We start from the raw sequence: 21,207 nt of genomic DNA, 5'->3' as shown, positions 1-21,207 counted from the left end.
CTGTCATATTTCATTGTGTAGTTTTAAATCTCAAAAGTTCTTGCTAAGTTTACATCTTTTACTTCTAAAGTCTTGTCAAATATCATATCTTACCATTTCCCATCAAATCTTTTCAAAATTTTGTAGTAAACAAGTTCCTAAGTTTCACCAGTCTTCATGTAAAATTATGGATTGCCAAATTTCATCCAATAGCAATAATTTTTGCCAGTTCTCTTCAAATTTTGTCATTTCCTGTCAAGTTGCACCGATTTTTGTCATGTATTGCCAAATCTTGCTAGTTCTAGCCTGTTATAATTTCATGCACATCTAGAATGCATCATAGGAATATAGATGATTCTAGTATTTAACTGATATTTTTCATCACCCCCCCCCCCCCAATGAAACAAAATTTCTCTTAAAGTATCTGCAGTGATTGTAAAATCTCAACTCAAGTTGTGCCAGTTCTAAGTGATTCTCAAAATTTTGTCAGTGTTTGTAAAATATCTACACTTCTTGTCAAGTCTCATAAAATCTCACCAGTTCCATCAACTCCTGTTGTTCCCAATCAGTAAAGACATAAGCCTTCACCCTTAAATGGTATGCTCTAGAGTTAGCATCTATTTTAGCTAGTCTTTTTCTCTCTACAAAGATCTAATCCAATCTTTGGAAATATGTTCTCTTCCGTAGCACCAATTGTTCTCGCTTTCAACACCAGAAAGGTGATCAGCCAGGAACAACACTCTTCACCAATACCTTGGCTCTCTCTCTCTTGCCTTGTTGAGCATCTGTACAAATTCCAAAGAGCAAACTCTGCCAGGCGGTCCCTGTATTGTCACTTACCAGTTGTCACACATTCCTGCAAAACCAACATCACTGCACTTCACATATGCAAAGCCTTTGATCATGTCAGACACGAGCATCTCAAATCTAAGCTGCCTGTCTAGGGGCTCCCAGCCATATCTTTTTTCAAATTGCAGCATTCTCATATTACCTCAACTTTTCCTCCTGTACAATAATGAACTGATTGTTGCCACCCACAACCTTTGCTCATTGCACACACACAAGATAGAATGATTCATTCCTTTTTAACCCCCTGCACATTGGCATCAATCCACACATGACCTAGAGATACCACATAATCACAAACTACCTCCATAAACGTTGTCGTTGTCGGATTTATCTCGTATCCGAGTATTTACTTTCTTCTTTGCTGAACGCCTCCTTTATGGTGATGCTGTTGATGACCAATTCTTGCACAGAAGAGTTGGCAGCATTGACTGCTGGCAACGTTGGTGAAAGACGAGGTCGATTTTGTCAAGCTTTTCTCTCCTGTCATTTGAGTTCTTCCTTTTCTCTTTTGGTGGCTTCAAAGTTTTTGGTTCCCATGGTGATGGAACACCACCACTTGGTACAGTCTCAGGCTTGTGTTTCAAATGATTTAGGCTCAATTCCAGTGGCTTTCAGTTGGTCCTTGTATCTTCCAAGAGGACAACTCTGTGGTCTTTTTCCTGAAGTGAGCTCATTGAATAAGACTTGGTGTGGGAACCTTGATTCTTCCATTTTTGCCACATGTCCTGACCATTGACGATGGTGTTTCACGATCAGTGACTCAATACTTTGATTGTTGGCTCTGTCCATGTCTTTGTCACAAAGTGTTCCCATTTGATGTTCAAGATAGAGCAAAGCTTTTGTTGATCATGTTGAAAACAGCATCAAATATTCCAAAAACATAATTTAAGAAAAACATGAAAACTGGAGGATAAAAATTCAAATAAAATAAGAAGTAAACACACAAAAACCATTTCTAGATTTATCAAAGAAACTTGTTTAAGAGGATTTTATTTGATTTGTAATCAGAAATATAAAAACAGATTTCCAATCTCATATTTTATTTTTCATGCTTTTAGGAAAAAAAAAACAAGTCTTTATAAACTCAACAGATAAACCAAACACTTAAACTTCAGATGGATTTGACATTTTCCCTTCAGATTTATGAAAACTATCTCCACTATTATTGTAACCAGGAGATGAACCACCTACAAAAGAAAATAAAGAAAACATTCATTAGAATAAGAGAGAAATCAAAACCAAAACAAGTTTTATTAAAAATTTTTATATCCTCCTCACCTCTTCCACGGCCTCTTCTGCTTAGTGAACCTCGACTTTGGCTGCGAAATCTTCCAAGGGGTCTTGAGGCTCTTGATCTGAAACCACCCCGCAGGATACTGCCACGTTTGATCCCCACAGGGGTCTTTAATAAAGCTGGTCGATGAGAAATATGCCCATGATAGCTCTGCCCACTGTCATGGCGAGGACTACCCTCGGATTTAGAGCCAAGCTATTAATAATAAATAACAAAATATCACAATGACAAATAAGATTTCAATCACAGCACACACATACGTCATTAGTGAGTGTGAAAAAAACAGCTATCAGTTAATTCAACACAAGAAAGTATTTCTAGCAATGGGTTTCTTTATATATCTTGTAGAGAGAAGTCCAGTTTAGAGCTAGCTTTGATCCAACCACGACTATGCAGACTATTTTAGTACATTATTTACAATGGAGAGAGATAGGTGTCCTCATCTTGTTTGTTGTTATCATCACAATGTTTCGGCTGATGTAGTCTCCAGCCCTCATCAGGTGTTCTGGTGGAATTTCAAACCCAACCCTTTATTTGACTAATGGGGTACACTGTCCTCATTCCTAAGGTATGTTGCTGAAGTCATTTTTCAAGTCCCTACCTGGAACTGACCAAAAGAATAATATCAACAGAAGGATAACATCAGCCGCATACCTTAGGAACGAGAACAGTGTACCCCATTAGTTAAATAAAGGGTTGGGTTTGATATTCCACCAGAACACCTGATGAAAGCTGGAGAGGACATCAGCCGAAACATTGTGATGATAGCAACAAACAAGGTGAGGACACATATCCATCCATTGTAAATAATTCCTCCCCTCAAAAATATAGAATAGACTATTTTAGCATTGTTGGAAATATACTTTTGAAGCAGAATTTATTTATTTGTTTGGTATGTAGACTCAACAATTAGGTAATTAGTTAACAAAATAAACTCACCTCATGGAAACCCCTGCTTCGATTATTTATGTCATGGCCATCTTTCCAATCTGAATATTTATCTGAAGAGACACATTCAATTTAAGAGAATAAAATAAAATCAGAAAGAATTTTGTATAGAGACAAGCACTAAAACAAACGTATATGTAGTGGAGGTGATATGACACTGGTTTACCTCTTATCCCACCATTATTTAACTTTCCAGTCCACACCATTTATTGGTCATCAAAGCAGATATATTGCAAAGGAGATGTTGTATTAGTTAACAAGAAACTAATTATTAAATGAAATTAGAAAGAAAACTACTCACCAGAATGCTTGGAAAAACTTACAGCAGGATCTGAAGTTTTGGAATATTTTGAATCTGAAATATTAAGCAAGCTTTTAAGCTATTTTGGGATTTCTTTACCTAATGAACTTCTATAACAATAACTAAGTGGGTTAGTTTTAACAGCAGTAGACACTTATTTATCTTACTTTCATTATAAAAGCAAGTTGAAGGGGAAGAAAGAGAATCAATTTGCTTTAAATAGACTTCCATGTCGAATGTAAAAGGCAGGCTGTTACATCAACAAACTCCAAGATCAGTTTCTCGTAAACAGATAACTACAGTTCTCAAATTTTCTTTTTTTAGTTATCACCTAACATTTTAAAAAATATATTTTCAGTTTATAGTTTTCAAATAAGCAAGTGATAAAATAAGAATTTAAAATAATATTTATGCAACAAAATGTCTCTATTCTATTTTCAATTATTTCATTCCCCAGTAAAAACCAGTGTGAAGCTGAAAAAACAAAACATATTTGGCAAAAAATATATTAGAAACTAACAGGATTATCAACCAATGGAACAGTTACATAAAAGATGAACTATGAAAGCAATGGGTTCTGTTGTACATCGACAACACAGCCAAACTAATGAGAAACGAAACAGTAAGGGGGGTGAATATATCTGACTGCAAGAAAGAAAGGGCTACGTTCTACCTAAGGAATTCAGTATCCGGTTTATTCTTTCACTGAAGGACATGCTGAGATATTGCCTTTTGGGGTTTAGTCAGTCATATGACCTCCAGTACATATTTTATCATCTCTGTTTCTTGAAGCATTAAGTTACAGAACACAAAAGAGGACAATATAAACACCAACATAGAGAGATGGAGAGATAAGTGGATAAAAATAGGACATACTGAGACATTGATGCTACTTAAACCTTGTCTGTTTAATTAGCACCTGTAATGATGTTTGAGATTGAACCAAAAACATATCATCATCATTTAACGTTCATTCTTCATGCTGGCATGGGTTGGACGATTTGTCCAGAGCTGGCCAGCTGGGGAGCTGTCCAGAGTACAATCATTTTTTGTGGCATGGTTTCTACTGCTCAATGCCCTTCCTAATGCCAACCATTTAACAGAGTGTGCTGGGTGCTCTTTACGTAGCACTGGCACAGGTGCGAACAGAATAAATCAACCTGTTTGTGCTTAGGGACTGACAGTAAAATAGTAGAAACATCACAATAGAAGGGGATTCAATAGCAGTCCTTTCAAATTCATGTTTATGTAGTCTTATGCTATTAACAGATTATCCAAAGCGAGGATTCTACAGTAGTCAACCACTACTAAGGGAAAACAAACTGAAAGTTACACACAATTGTTTCAAACCAAATTTGAAGAGGATTTAATTATAGCACAGGAACAGCCTCATCTGCTGAAGATTTTCTCAAGAAATTTAGAGATTTTCATTACAACTAAAAAATATGTAACCAAGTTTTCAGCCCAAGGAGACTGAATATAAAAATAATATATATATATACACAAAGTATGGGGGTTCAGTTCACAGGTGATTTAAATATATATATATATATATACACATTAGTGTGAATGCTTTCATTTGTCACTAATTAATAGAAATAATGTAAGCAACAAATACCAACTTAAAATATTTCACACACACACACACACAAAAGAAAAAAGGAATATAAGAAAACAAATGTGTGACCTCAACTGTGTGTGGTGTGTGTGTGTGTGTGTATGCAACATTGTGAAAATGGCTCCTTGTAAGCCATTTGTAAATTTTTTTCTGTGTTGTATTCTTAAATGTTGTCAATTTCCATTATCCTCCACATTTATTTTCCTTGAATGGCACTTAATAGTTTATTATTCATTTCCAAATATTCAGAGTCAAGTCGGCTTCTCTTTGACTGTGGTGAAATGTTATTGTTGTTGTTGTTGATGTGTTAATTCCAGTTGAACCCTGGCTGAGCAGAGCTATGTCACTCAGGTAGACATCTGAACACCAGCCAGTACTTGCAAATGTGCCAAACTTACCTTTACTATAGGTTCTTTTATTTCAAATACATACCCACCCCCATCACTTTCATGTTGTTTTGTGTTTGTGTTTTTGTGTTTAAGCATGTGGTTTATTCATGTTGAGGTATTTAGAAGATTTTGTGATGTATCATTATTGGTTGACTAGCATTCTAGCCATGACCATTCTATCCACTCTTTAGTTCTTGAGTTATCCAGCATATTCAACCATTTTTAAGATGGCAGGCAAAGCTTGAAGGTGAGTTGGTTGCTATTTCTAGCAGGCTTCTCTTGATGTAAAATTTCATATAGAGTAATATAATAGTCTGGTACTTTGGGAGACCAAACTTATTATTGAAATAGTTTATTATTATTTAAAAAAAAAAAAAAAAAAAAAAAAAAAAGAATTGCCTCAAATTGTTCCTTTAAAACCAATCACTTTTGTTAAGAATAGTCTTGTTTTCATTTTGAATGCTTAGTCTTGCAGTAAAAGACTTCCTCATAACTTCAACATTCTCATTATTAACAGTTCATGTTCATCCATGTGTATTTGCTGTCAAAGATTAATTCATTTCATAAAACAAGGTTTAGGGATATTTTGTTTCATACATGAAATACAAGCTGAAGAACCCATAAACCTCATTCATCTTTTTTTTGCATTCAAATAAATCCACGATTGTGTAGTTTGGTACTGTCATTCTTTCTTTTCACCAACGATTGAAGTTGGAAGTTCAGGTGCAAACATTTGTTGCTTTTTTTTTTTCCCCTTCATATTTTTTGTAGAGACTTGATTCCTTCGAAATGTCATAACACTGCTATTGCAGTGACTTATGAAAGTTCATTTCACATCACAAGATTGGATTCATAGCAAAGAGTTCTTGGAGTGAGACTCATAGCAAGCTTTTTGTAACCAGACTCTATGAAATTTCCAGTAGTGTGGTGCAGTGCAATAGCTTTTCAAATGATCAAAAATTTTAATATGCAAAGATGGGGGGTCCTCCATTCATGGTCTTACCTCTTCTTTTTGGAGTGTATTCCCGATCAAAATAACTCCCATCTTGATATCCACTTTTTCTCCTAGAGATAAACAAAAACACAGCTAGAAGCAAACAGAAATGAACAGAATAATATGAATATAAAGTATGGCTCCTATGCATTTCCTCTCAGTTTTACTGTTGAATGTGTGTATACATGTAAAGTATAAGAGATGACAGATCCTTTCAGCAGGGCAGGTTTTATAACTTGAATGGTGTGTAAAATGTATTTGGATATGAAGTGCTGGAGGGATTATTTTTATGGGAAATACTTCTCCCAAACGCAAAAACAACAAACCAAAAAAACAAAACCTCGATAGCAAAGTGACAGTACGACCCACTTTATAGATTCGTAGAACCTGATTTAATACTTATCCAATGTAAGGCAGCAAGCTGGTAGAATTATTAGCATGTCAGACAAAATGCTTAGCAGCATTCCATTTGTCTCTATGTTCTGAGTTCAAATTCCACCAAGGTCGACTTTGCTTTTCATCCTTACGGGGTTGATAAAATAGGTGTCAGCTGAGTACTGGGGTCGATATAATCGACTTACCTGCTGCTCCCGAAATTGCTGGCCTTGTGCCAACATTTGAAATCGATACTTATAATCCAGTTTTCCATTTATAAGTTAAACGGTGACAATAGATTTTTCACTGTGTGACAGAGAGAGAAAGAGAAAGAGGGAGAGAGAGAAAGAGAGCGCACTTGCCATTTAGTTTTAGGATTATAGGATTCTCACCACAAAAGGATCTTTGAGAGGATAGGTGGAAGAAAATCAAGAGAAATAAAACCTTAGTCATGAATATTCTCTCAGGAGTTGAAACCTATTTTATAGCAGTTGGCTGCTGCTGCTGTTCGTGTTTTGTAACAGCAACGGCTCAGTCCTGATTCTTATCAATAAAATATGCAACATTAAAAGAGAACAGTTGCAGATTATGCCTGATGTCTTCATGCAAATTCATACCTAAATTGCACGATAAAATCCTGGCTATACTAAATATTTACAATCATTGCGGGAGACGGAAATTATCAAAGTTCTCCAGACTTGTCTTTGATGGTCAGTTTGTTAGATTTCTCCAGTAAAACCTCAAAAGTATTAAATTATAATTAAAATTCCAAGGATTCTGTATTTTCTAATCATCCTCTTCTGTTTTGTTGTCATGTCCACTCCTCTTCCTTTCTTCTTAACATGTCTCTCTCTTTAACTTACAAAACAACACACTAGCTTTAAACGTTATTTTGTATGGCTAACATTTTGTTAGGTTCGCATCAAACAATAAACGTCAGATTTGAAATGAAATGTTATAGCATTTCATTTCTATCGTTTCCTTTTGCTGCTTACATTCCACAGCCAAACATGTAGCATATGTGTGTGTGTGTTACCAAAAAAAACCCCCAAAAAACACTAACAAAGAAAGTAGAAACTCGTCATTTAAATGCTGCTCCAAATTCGTAATGCTGCACAATAACAATCCACATTAACCTAAATATTTATAATCAAGAGAGAATGAATTATTATTGTGTTCCAGTGTTCTTCTTCAGAGTCACATAGTAAGACTTGCCTTCTGCCAAAAGCTCAGGTATAGGTTTGTATTTATCAGCTGTCAAAATAGAGTTTTACATGTTCCTGCATGTCCCCTTGGTTCCAAGAAATCACATTTCTTGCAATATTCCTCGTTTGTTGTTGAAGTGAAATAGTGTCCTCCTCCTAGGCCTCTTCCTATGCAGGCAATGCCACACCTGTTGTTTATCACTGTCATCCCATCTGTCATGAAATCTCAAGTGATTCAGTCACTATGTCAACGACAGAGTGGTTACATGGACATCGACCCTGAAAGTGCTTCTCTGTCAGATGTGGTAACAGGGCAGATGATGTGGACGTCACAAAGAATGTGACAGGCCAGCAATCAACAACATAAGAGTGTGTAAATACTTCAAAGGAATAAGAAAGGATTTCCCCCGGCCGATTTCAGCTAATAGGCAATAAAACACCATTGCCAATTCAAACTGTGAAACTGTTGACCCTGGACTTCACAGTGTACCATACCCTTCATTGATCTTCCAAGACTTTCTATACGTAACAGAATAGAATTTTCCTTTCTCTGTAATCCATTTGTTTGTATCGGGAATAATACAGCAGATGCAGACTAAATTGGCCACTCAGCTAATTAAAAAACATTCCTTATTTAACAAACTGCAATCACTCCAATTAACCATTTCAATGGTTCCTTTCCTTTGCATCGTCAACCATTCCAATGGATTCTTCTGCTCATCTGAAGTAGGAAGTTCCATCACCTCTTTTGTCTTCTTGCACTATCTCACCATCAGATCCTCCACCGAACACCTTGTCCAATCATTCCAACTTCAAGAGAGTCAACCTCCTGAAATCCATTCTCAGCCTGTCCTGATCTTATCAATCAAGAGGACCAACAAACATGCATGATCACTGCCGTAGCCACTTCAGATTAACCAAAAGCAACAAGAGAGCACCTCTGATGGTCTGTTAGGGTCCATCCGGAGAACCAGGAAACAACTCCTTCCTAAGCAGTACTGACAGAATAAAATCAAGAATCTCTTCAATTGCTTGGCAATCCAACAAATCTCACCTAGACACACCTTTTATACTACAACTGATCTTTATAAAGAATATACAATATTTATTCTAAAGATTCTTAACTCTTCATGAAATAACTTGTCTTTACAGAGATGCTTAATAATATTTACCCATGCATAGGATCTTACTTAAAGAGAATTATACAACACGCACAAAATTGTTATATTTATGCAATTTAAATTCTAAACACAGATGGGTTTAGAAATCAAAAAAATTAATTAATTAGCTCAGGCCGAGAGACTGAAGAGCAGCAAATGTTTCACAAAATATTTACTATTTCCAACTAAGAACTGGTAGTGTTGATCCAAATCCTAATGCTCCCTTCCCTCCAGATGTGCAGCCAAGTGGCAATGTCAAGAATTGATAACTACAATTATGTTAGGGTATTTTAAAAGAAAGTACTTACCTTGGAGATCCTGCAAGCCTGGCACTAATACTATGGCGCAGGTCATCAGGATTATGTTGGACACGCTCCATCCGCTCCCAATCCCTTGACTCACCCCGGCTGGATTCGGAATATGCAGGCATTCCACTACCATAGTAGTGTGGAGAACTATTTAGTGGCCTCATCCTTAGATAAATAAGAAATGGGATAAGGGCTTAACGCTTACTAAGAAATCAACAAGAAAATCAATCCAGAATGTGAGCCAAGTTTGGAATGGTGCTTACACAGTAACATACATCATCAGCAAAACACTGCAGTAAGAATACTGCTTCAATGAATACAACTTTCTCTTTGTCTACCTGTATTTATGATGTAGAAATAGAAGCTAATCAACTGGATTTGAAAGATATGTTAACAATATTGAATTCTTGAGGATTTTTCATTTGTATAAAATTCTAGTCAACTGCTTGTTTGACACTTTTCCTTTTTAATTAGCTTTAATTAACATGTTAACATGCAAGTATTTCATCAATTGATTGAATTCTTGGAACTAATGAATGTGGTCTTCAACCAATTTATAGAATTTCTTTTAATGTTCTTCCAAAGAAACACTATTTCTCAATGTCTCATTTTGCTGCAGTATTTTCTTTCTTTCTTATGGCATCTTTTAAAATTCTTAAAATCATCCATAAATTTTTGTCCTTCTTTCCTAAGTGGTAAATGTTGAAACACTTAGTTTCTCATATTCATTAAAATTTAAATACAATTTTTCAAATATTTATCATTGAATGAAGTTTAAAGAGAATTGTATTTTTTTAAAAATGAATTCTCAAAAGTTCCGGTTGTATATTTTCCTTTGCAATTGTGTGTCTGTGGATGGGTTAATTTTTTGATGATATAGAAACATTTCACAGGGAAATTCCTTTTAACAGGGCACAAAGAATTTATGGAATCGTAATTTGTACTTTGTTAAATGTTTCTGACTTGTTTTTCCCAATCCGTGAAAAGCAGTTCCTTAATGGCAGTTAATGTTTTGACAAATTACATGTTGATAATATTTTTGTTTGTTTGTATTTTATACATATGATTAAGTACAGAAACTGAAAAATATTAAATGTAATTTCTTCAAGAGAATCAAAGCTACATAAATAGATTAAATGGTGTTTGGTTAGTTTCTAATCGTCAATATTTAGTTTAGTTATAAATAGATTCTGTCTATATTAAAAGTGGTGCCATCATAGTAATCTTACTAATATCAATTCCAGGAAAATTTTCACAGTTAATTTCTAAAAAATATTTCTGTTTGGATTTGTACCTCCCGCCTCTCCCCATTACAATCCCTCTTTTGGTTTCATTCATGCAGATATATTTATATCTTTAATGATACCCCTTCAACTAACCAGACAATGAAACAAATAAATGCTGACTTGTCTAATGAGACTTGGTTGCAATATACAATGGGTCAAGCAACCAAAACCGTATGTGGGTGTAGACTTAAAGAAGCAGATGTGTAAAAGAGCAAACCAGTTAGGTGCTAACCAAAAACAAAAATCTTCCAATATTATAACTTTCTCTACTCTTTTTTTTTTTTTTTTTGGTCATCCCACATAATATGACAAAAACTATATTTTCTTAAGCTACAGAAAATGCTTCAGCCCTGACTAATTGCTAACCCTCTACAAGATGAAATAAAACCTACACTAGAAGGACTTCTTCACACAAAAGTCTGAGACCACACCCAAAAGAAGGTCATCTACCAGATTTGCAAAGACTCAATCTTCACTCAGTCTAATTATTGATACTATGATTGCATCCCTTACTCAGTATTTCCACAAAGGCCACACATTCCCTGCTCCCCTCATCAACCCTACTTTAACCTCTCCTCACCACTTTGTTCAATCCTTCCTTCCGAAAGTATCAACTTTCTGGAATTTTCTTCCCAACCATATTCTCCTCTGCAGACTCTGACTTCAACAGTTCAACCCTAGAAAAGGTCCTGTGAAAGAAGAGCACTGCTGCCGGCCTATTTAACGAATAATATTTAAATTACTATAATACATGTATTAATTAAAAATATTTGGATTAATGATGCGTGTGTGTGTGTGTGTGTGTGTGTGTGTAAGAATAAATTCTCAGATTTATTCAATTTTCAATTTGTGAAACAATCCAGTAAAAAGATTAAGACTGAAGTCGATAGATAAAAAGATGTGATCCAGTGGTGCAACAAAACGATGATTTGTCGTTCTCCTGCAGTCTGTTATAATTTAGATGATTAAATGTCCTGATAAGGTTCTGTGAAGTGATTTGAAGCAATCCAGCCATAAGATCAGTGAGTTAGAGAAATGTTTCAGTGTTGTCTAATGGCAGCAACAGAATTCATAAGATACAAGAGTCTTTCTGTCAGTTTTGTTACAAAAAGAAGGTAAAAAAAAAAAAGGGACCCTATCAACATATTTTTCCATTGAGTCCAGTTAGCAATTCTTCAAATCAATCACCAGATTTGCTTTTGTTTTGCCGAATAAAAAAATGTTAAAAGAAAAAAATTCTGATCTTCGCCTTTGAAATACTTCTGGACTTGTTTTCATTAATTCAAACATTACTGCAATAGTAACCATAATGCACCAGTGCAGTATGGAACGAGAAGAGTCTTTTCACTGAGACAGGCACAAACTTCAAAAAAAAAATTAGCAGCTCCAAACAGTTGTTAAGTCATAAATTTAAACAAGAAATAATGTATTATTACATTATGAAGTTTTTTTTCTTTTATAAATTGTTCTTTTTATCCAGTTTAGAAAAACATAATCCGATTGCTTCAAATAAGTAACAAGACAGAAGTAAGAAATATTTCCTTGGAGTTGTTAACCAGTTATGGCAAGAAAACATCTTTTAATGTCTGAAAATTTTCAATATTACTCTGCTGATGCCAAACTCTTTGTTTTCAAAGACAAACAGTGCACACAATCATTAAAACTGGGGTATAATACAGTCAATAATTTTTATCACTTTGAATTTACCACAACAATAACCTCCATTTTGTAAAATTTCTGTTCTAGATCAAGTAGATCTAGGAGTACCTCAGCTATGGCTATCAAATATTGTTTTTAGCCATTGTGTTTCTTGGAATTCATTATATGATGTGCCCTTCCCACTTTCAAAGAAGGTTGGGAATTATTTCTAGCAGATTCAACGACCACTTAGAGGCTCTTTTGTTGGTTCATTTTCTTTTCTTTTTTTTTTCTATAGACTTAATAAAAAAAATTTTTTTTCTTTCATTTCTAGTATATTTAATCATTGCAGATTTCGCAGTTTTAAACATTTCATGATTTCTAATTGTAAATGCATATCATTTCAGAGCACTATTTGCCATGCTGCAATCATTTCCAAATATGAATGAGTTCAAATCTTGCCAAAGTCAACTTTATCTTCCATCCTTCTGGTATTGATTAGAGAGGTATCAATACCCAGCTATTGATTCAGTTCACCAGACAAATCTATGGCATCATGGTACCAATGTTACAATTCATTGTCTTTCTTATTAAAACGGTTTGGATCACCAAAAGACTTTTTTTTTTTTTACTTTTTAGTTGTACCACATTCCTGGCAATAATCATAACTAATTGCATCAAGGTCATTATTTAACTCTAATTAGACTTTGTAATGTTCTACTAGAGCACGACCACTTACATGAATAAAAGACATGAACGTCCTCAAAGAACGATATGAACAAATCTAGTTTCCATCACATACACAGAGGGAAATGTTGCTTAGCAGTTAAGTCACTGGATAATAATAAAATAATTGGTAGCTGTGGTATGAGAAATTTAGTAATAGAGACAGCAAAATATAAGTTCAGAATGAAGTTTTGTCAGATTAAAGCATTTATGAAATTAAGCGATTGCTAATAACGAGAACTGGGCTGATTATCACCAGCCCAGTAAACGAACTGATTTCTATTAGAGTGAACCAAATGAAAATAAAATAGCAATTACCATGGAATGAGCACAGATTATCAAAACAATACTTACCTGCTTTCTCCCATCCAGCGATCATGGCTACTTCTTTGACTAGATAATGACCGAGATCCTTCATATCCTTCTTTAGGATTTCTATAAAAGATTTCCATCAAATCCATCTGAGACATTTGGAAATGTATTATTTCTAATATCAATGGACTTTTAGACTGTGGTATTTCGTCCAGGTAAGGTCACTTTAAAGAGGTAGAGTGTTAAAAAAACACAGTATACCTCAGAAACCAGATGAAACGTATGACAGATATTGATATTTCACAGTTATTTCTGCCCATCGGTGCCATGTACTCGATTCACTACCAAAGCAAAATTGAATTGCTGGTCTCAAGTTTAAAAGCATTTAACAACATCCATGCATTAAATATATAACATGGAGAATGTTTACATTAAAGAACTGTTATTTAACATAAAATCTGGAATTTTGTTTTATTTGTATATCACTTTTGCATATCAGCAGATATACTTTACACTACCTGTATACCTGTAGATACTACAGGCCAGCAATTCGAATTTGGAAATGAATTGAAGAAATGGAATTGGTGAGCAGAAATAACTGCAAAATATCAATGTCTGTTGTTTCTGTTCCCCTCCAGGGCAATTTGTTTCACCTGCCTTTGAGGTATTCTGCAATTTTTTAAACCCTGTAAGTCTTGATGAAATACCACAGCCTAAAAGTGTTTAATAGCACACATGCATTATGTGACATTATTAATTTATTAATTGGGTGGCAAATGCAGTTGTAATACCACCTCATTTACTATTGATCTGTCACAGTATAACTTACATGATCTGTTATAGGAAAATGTTTACTGACCTGTCATAGTAATATTGGTCATCACTCCATGAGTGAGAATAGGGTGGTGACCTATAGCCAGAGCTATAGGGACCATCATCACTCATTTCACGGTAATTATTTCTTTCACGAGAATCCACTGTCACAACTCGAAGTTCTTTGTAGTCAAGTTCTTCTTCTCCTGTATCAATAACATCATACTGGCGAAGTTCCTCTCGATCAAATATGGGCCTTGTTCCTTCATTCTTCTGACGGATCATCACAAAATCATAAGGATTAAAATCCCGTCGGACAGGCTGAGGAGGAGATCCAGATGCTACATGTGAATTTCGATGAATCCCAATTGTAATATTTTCATCAAAATGGAAAGGAGTATCTGGTTCAAGCATTTTAAAGCGTTCAGTCAGACTGCATCGTCTCTGGTTCTGTAGGTAAGCCCTACCAAGAGCCACACGACTGTAGCTATCTTCAGGAATTAAAGCATGGGATGACTGATAAGATCCTTGAGAGTAACCTGAAACCCCTGGAGACATTTTCCTACTATTGAATGAAGGAGGTAATGGGTTATCATGATAGCTAGAAAGAGAAGTGTGCTGAGATGAATGACCAAATGACTGTCCTGATGATTTGTAACTGGAGCTGGGCTGTCCACCATAATCCATAGAGGGCACCACTTGCCTGCTGCCACTGCCCCACATGGGTGACCTATGGGATAGAAATTAGGTAACAGTTACAATTCAACATTATGGATGGCACTTCTGAAATATTCAATATCAAAAGTTTAAATAAATAATGAAAAAAAACTAAGATTTCACAGATATTTTCAATAAATGCAGAAACTTGCTGGACTGGCTCCTGTGCAGGTGGCATGTAAAATACACCATTTTGAGCGTAGCCGTTGCCAGTACCGCCTGACTGGCCTTCGTGCCGGTGGCACATAAAAAGCACTCACTACACTCTCGGAGTAGTTGGCATTAGGAAGGGCATCCAGCTGTAGAAACTCTGCCAAATCAGATTGGAGCCTGGTGTAGCCATCTGGTTCACCAGTCCTCAGTCAAATCGTCCAACCCATGCTAGCATGGAAAGTGAACGTTAACCGATGATGATGAAGATCATCATCATCTAAATAATTAATTTAATGCTTACACAAAAGTTCACATCAAAGATGTTTTTCTTTTGTATCTAGTTGCATGTATGTTTCATTTAATGCAGCCTTAGTCCATTAATATTCATGGTAAAAACAAAACAAAGAAATGCAAATTATACAGGGTATCCACAAAGTCTGGGTACATGGGAATTAACACATACTTTAAGAAATTATTATTTCTTATATTTAATTGTTTATGTTATGATTTTATTTACTCCATGTACCCAGACTTTGTGGACACCCTGTAGAATGAATTTATAAAGCTTACTTGGATCGCCGCTTCATATTAACAGGACTACGTCTTGAAATTGGGCTAAACCCCTTCCTAGAATGATCTCGACGACTGTAGCTGTCATGATGAGAAGGTGGAGAATATCTATGTCGCCGCGATACAGATAACGTACGGTTTGGGCTGTGAGCAGAGGCCATGTGTGAAATTGGTGACCTTGAATGTCGTTCCACCCTTGTAGTGTTGGACCGATAATGACTGACGTGACTATACGGGAGGTATGTGTCAGTGTGATGGTGGCTCTCTTTCCGATGGTAGAGAGAGAGAGACTTGGAGGGAGGAGATCTATCTCTGAAAAGAAAAAAGAAAAAAAGGAACAACTAATTAATGTATTCAACACAATTATCATTACTATCTTTTATCTCTTATCTTCTTATCTTTTTACAAGTTTCTGGCCATGCTGGTGCACTGCCTAAGAGAAGTCTTTGACAAATGAATCAATCCCAGTTACTTTTTTTTAAAGTCTGGTACTTATTATATCTATCTCTTTTGCCAAACTGCTAAGTTATGGAGATGTAAACACAGCAACACACACACATGATGGGCTTCTTTCAGGTTCCGTCTACCAAATCCACTCACAAAGCTTTGGTCGATCTGAGGCTATAGTAGAAGACACTTGCTCAAAGTGCCCCGCAGTGGGACTGAATCTGGAACCATGTGGTTGGGAAGGAAGCTTCTTACCACACAGCCATGCCTCTACCTACATATTCATATCAAACCACTGCATTCATCTTCAACAAAGCAAGTGAATTGTTGCTTTACATTTGATCCACTCCAATCATAAACAGCTCTTAATGACAAAGATGATGGCTGAGCAGAAATTGACCAAACTTCATCATGAACAATCTTTCACCAAAAAACTACAAGAATTTATCCTAAATTAATGTACACACCACAAAGCATTCTTGCCTTTCATGCTCTGCATTCAAATAATGCTTTCATAAGAATGACAATTATTTCTTAAATATAAACTATAATAAGAATAATATCAGAGGTTGCCTACTCCATGGAACATCCATGGATCCAATGAGTCATCATAATTATTGTATTAACAAGTCTTTCTATGTTAGCATTATATTGGTTTCAAATTTTGACACAAGGCCAGCACTTTAGGGGGAAGGTCTAAGTTGATTACATCGACCCCCACCCCCAGCCCTCACCTGATACTTATTTTGTTGGCTCCAAAAGAATGAAAGGCAAAATCGACCAACATGGCATTTGATTTCAGAATGTTAGGATGGATGAAATGCCACTAGGCATGTTGCCAAGTGTACCAAAAATTCTGCCTGCTCGCTGTCCTCGTTGGCATTATATTACAATAACATGATAAGCATTTTGAGAAGGAACAGCAGCAACAACAACACACACATTGGTAACAACTGACTCGTACACCTATTGCTGCACATTAGAGTGTGTTAACCTACGTGTGTTATCTTTCTGTTTCTCTAGCTCTAGCTAGTGGGATTCAGCCATCCATGTTGCAAAATATTTCACTCTCTGCTTGGTATTTGGTGAATGAGGGAGTTTGATGCAGTTGCTAATGTGCATTTGTTGCTGTGAAGTAAATTCATTTGGGATTTTACTTCGTCAAAATGCCTGAGAGTAGTTTGAACTTCTTACTAGCATCAACAATCTGCAGAATGCTCAATTTGGTTAAGAACTGAATTAGCGACAAACTCTGAAAAATGCTGCGTGTGAGTAAATTGCGGCCATAAGAGTATCATTCAACTACTACCGCAGTTGAATGCTTTTAACGTGTTTAAACGAAAACAATAGCAAATTTCTGACAGGTCAAACATACATTTTAAGTGCAATCTGAAAACAATGGAAACGAACGTGAAAACCCAAGTTTTGATCTTTAGTTGCCACGAACCTATATATATATATATATATATATATATATATATATATATGTGTGTGTGTGTGTGTGTGTGTGTGTGTGTGTGTGTGTGTGTGTGTGTGTGTATATATACGTGTGTGTACGCGTGCGTTTGACTGTTGGTTAAAGCCTTCTCATGAGGTTTTCCGATAACAGCGTTACCTCAACTAATATTTATGCTTTGCTTACATTTATTTACAGTTCGATCACACCAACTTCATCCCTTTGATTCAATTTTGCAGCAGAGCTGAAGAAATACGTCCAAAGAAAGCGACGCCATATTTCACTTATGATATATATATATATATATATATATATATATATATATATATATATATATATATATATATATATATATATATATATATATATGATATATCAAAACTATTTTGATATATAACTCTGCAGAATATTTAACTTTAATATGTACCTCACATAAATACAACTACATACCAGGTTGTAATACTGGAATAAGTACGTATGCTTCAAGAGGACACAGCTAGGATTTTACCCTACCTACACAAACAAATATATTGTATATTTCACAACCCCGTTGCGCCAACCAGTGAGAGGTACTCAAGATATAAAGGTGTTAGCGTAGTGATTAGTGTAACTGGCATATTTCCAGGTATCATCAATTCTCTACATGCGGTGACTTCAAAGTAAACAATGTTGATTAACTAATGAAATTATAATTACATAAGAAAACATTAAAACCGCCTAAATTTATCTGTTCTTAAAATGATAAAAGGGCGGATTCGGGAAATAGCTGTCCTTCAAAATCCCAAGCCACATGGGAAAAGATGTTTTTTTTTTCTTTCAAATATTCATATTCCTGTTTCATGCATCGGGCATTATAAGTTGAATAATAAAAATCTTTCCCAAAATTTCAGTTTTCCTTTTTTAAACACTCTTGCCTCTAACTTCGTTTCCAATGAAGAAGTTATTTCAAAACTACGCCGATTTTAATATAACATTTATTTTCATTATCAACTACAAATGGCTGGACTAAATTTTCACATGGCATCAATGAATTTACTTCCGACACAGTAAATAAATAAATCTGATCATTAACTAATTTTATGGTAAAGCAGCGATGAAGAAAATTTCTGAAGAAGAAAATTGTCATTCAGAAGGAGATAAATTTGAATGACACTTGTATTTTTTTCTTTTTTTTTGAGATTTACAATGGCAGTTTAACCAGTGTGTGCGCGCGCGTATACAGACACACACATACATACATACATATAACTATATATATATATATATATATATATATATATATATATATATATATATACATTGTACGATGATGAACAAGAGACGTTTTCGTGTGAGGTCAGGTCGCTTTTACTATATTACCAAAAACTGAAAGCGCGAGTTGTAACGTTTATTATTCGTGGTTGAATATTAAATGAAAATAAGATTTAATAATTGCTTCTTAAAATTTGATCAGACATATTTTAGCGAAAATAAAAATCCTTGAGATTATCCGTTGAGATCTTAACAGAAAAAAAGACGATCACTTCGAAAGGTCGGGAGCAAGAGACCTTTAATACACAATAGACATTTTTAAAAAGATATTGTGATTTTTAAAAAAATGTTACGCTAAAATTCATTTGAAAGAATGCTGGTCCAATTACTAATAATACAAAATAATTTTTGTTTCATATATAAAACACCTTTAGGACACAATAAAAATTGGGTTTTTTCCTTTTCTATTCTTGAAATGGCTTTGATTTCTATTCTTGAAATGGTATTAATTCATATTTCCTTACATATAATTTACAATATAATCAGTTTGTACTATTTGATGAGTTTTACTTTCGAGAATTGAAATAATAATAATAACAACAATAAAAGAAAAAAGAAAGAGGAAGCTTCTGTCTGAATCGAAACCGCTAACATTGTTTTGTATAAGTTTTGCTTCTGATAATATTACGAAGGCAGAAAATCATGAAAAAGAAATATCTACCTCCGATCCTTTCTGTGTCCAGGAGATCTTCTTTTCGGTAGTGGCATCTTGAATTCGATTTTACAGTTAGATCTGTTGTACCTTTAATGAAGACTGATGAGTTTAGACGTCGATCTGGTTGACGGTCGCCATATTGATTGAAGGTTAGGGAAGGAAAGGGAAATCTATGGAAGATCAGAAATACTAAAATTCATTTAGATAGTGCAGAAATATTTTTAAAAAGTGTTAGGAAGGATCAATGCAGGAAAGGAGATAATCACTAATATATTGCGGATCATTCAACACTAAATTACAAAATAAGTAATGCTTTCCACTTTTTTCTAGATTTCACGTATATTCTCCGGTAGTTTCGTATCAAAAATTTCCTCATTTATCCTATACGCATACATCCAATGTTTATCATTTTTATTATTGTTGTTGTTATTATTATTGTTATTCGTGTTAACCTGAAAGTATGTCTTCAATATTTTCCCTTACAAGAGGTTTCCCCTCACAGTTTTTATTTTTGACGAAACAACTTCAATTTTATATGTTTTGTATTTTATAGTTTCCTTTGAATACACCATTTGGCATTTATCGTAGTTTCGTACGATCGCCATAACTACCAATGTGGAGTCCAACCTCCCCGCCGCCGCCGCACTCTAATATAGAGTTACGTCCCGTTTCACTTTACTTCGAAGTAGGGAGTAATAAAAATTTTACGTAAATGATAAATTAAAAGTGGCCGAAGTTTAGCCAGACATATATACTTCCCACATTGCACATACAATCTCTAAGCGGAACAATAAAACTGTGCAAGGTTTTTCTTAAGTTCAAAATTTGAATTTGTTTTCCTTAACCACATTCCAATAATGGAACTTTATATCTTTGGTAGAAACCGGTTCCTTCTTTACAGTAAGATTTCAAATATTTGAAAATAGCGGACAACATGCATACATGTCTTTTACTTGTTTCAATCATTAGACTGCGGCTATGCTGGGGCACCGCCTTCAAGAATTTTTAGTCCAATGAATCGACCCCACAACTTTTTTTTTTAAAGCCTGGTACTTATTCTATCGGTTTCTTTTGCCAAACCACTAGATACGAGGACGTAATCACACCAACACCGGTTGTCAAGCAGTGGTGGGAATCAAACACTCAAAGACACACACAGATATATATATATATATATATATATATATATATATATATATATATATCATCATCATCATTTAACGTCCGCTTTCCATGCTAGCATGGGTTGGACGATTTGACTGGGGACTGGCGAACCAGATGGCTACACCAGACTCCAATCTAATCTGGCAGAGTTTCTACAGCTGGATGCCCTTCAGAACGCCAACCACTCGGAGAGTGTAGTGGATGCTTTTTACGTGCCACCGGCACGAGGGCCGGTCCGGCGGTACTGGCAACGGCCACGCTCAAATGATATATATATATATATATATATATATATATATATATATATCAGTGGTCCTCAGCAGGTTGTCCTGTAGAAACCTCCAGTTGTCTTCTACATTGTGTAAAGCTATATCCCCCTCTATTTCGTCAAAGGCTTAGAGACTTATTACTCGAAGCCCTCGACGAAATAGAGGGGAATGTAGCTTCACACAATGTAGAAGACAACTGGACGTTTCTACGGGACAACCTGCTGATGGCCACTGACCAGATCTGTGGATGGTGCAAAGTCCCCTCTCGAC

At 35.2% G+C, this 21,207-nt stretch overlaps 1 protein-coding gene across 2 annotated transcripts; it reads right to left on the bottom strand.

Annotated features, from left to right (window-relative positions):
• Positions 1–1,780: 1,780 nt before the first annotated feature.
• On the bottom strand, positions 1,781–19,649 carry LOC106873970 (uncharacterized). 2 transcript variants are annotated; one of them, XM_014921517.3, is made up of 10 exons: positions 19,511–19,649; positions 15,636–15,947; positions 14,242–14,925; positions 13,425–13,505; positions 9,421–9,585; positions 6,382–6,443; positions 3,372–3,425; positions 3,062–3,123; positions 2,107–2,317; positions 1,781–2,015 (listed from the first exon to the last, which is right to left on the bottom strand). In XM_014921517.3, the coding sequence occupies exons 1-10, from the start codon at positions 19,555–19,557 to the stop codon at positions 1,933–1,935; spliced, it is 1,761 nt and encodes a 586-aa protein (XP_014777003.1). In that variant the 5' UTR covers positions 19,558–19,649; the 3' UTR covers positions 1,781–1,932. The 2 variants fall into 2 exon arrangements, with proteins under 2 accessions (XP_014777003.1, XP_089196406.1); XM_089340280.1 differs by lacking the exon at positions 3,372–3,425.
• Between the last annotated feature and the right edge of the window lie 1,558 nt (positions 19,650–21,207).

Source organism: Octopus bimaculoides, chromosome 23 (genome assembly GCF_046866305.1).
Source record: "Octopus bimaculoides isolate indiv1 chromosome 23, ASM4686630v1, whole genome shotgun sequence".
NCBI lineage: Eukaryota > Metazoa > Mollusca > Cephalopoda > Octopoda > Octopodidae > Octopus > Octopus bimaculoides.
The sequence above is the reverse complement of the archived record's forward strand: the minus strand, read 5'-3'. Positions and strand labels throughout refer to the sequence as shown.

Coding starts and splice junctions, on each gene's coding strand:
- LOC106873970 (XM_014921517.3), bottom strand. CDS start 19,557: ATGCCACTACCGAAAAGAAGATCTCCTGGACACAGAAAGGATCGGAG. Junction 15,948..19,510: donor GGACACAGAAAGGATCGGAG/GTAGATATTTCT, acceptor TTTTCTTTTCAG/AGATAGATCTCCTCCCTCCA. Junction 3,426..6,381: donor ATACACTCCAAAAAGAAGAG/GTAAGACCATGA, acceptor TTAATATTTCAG/ATTCAAAATATTCCAAAACT.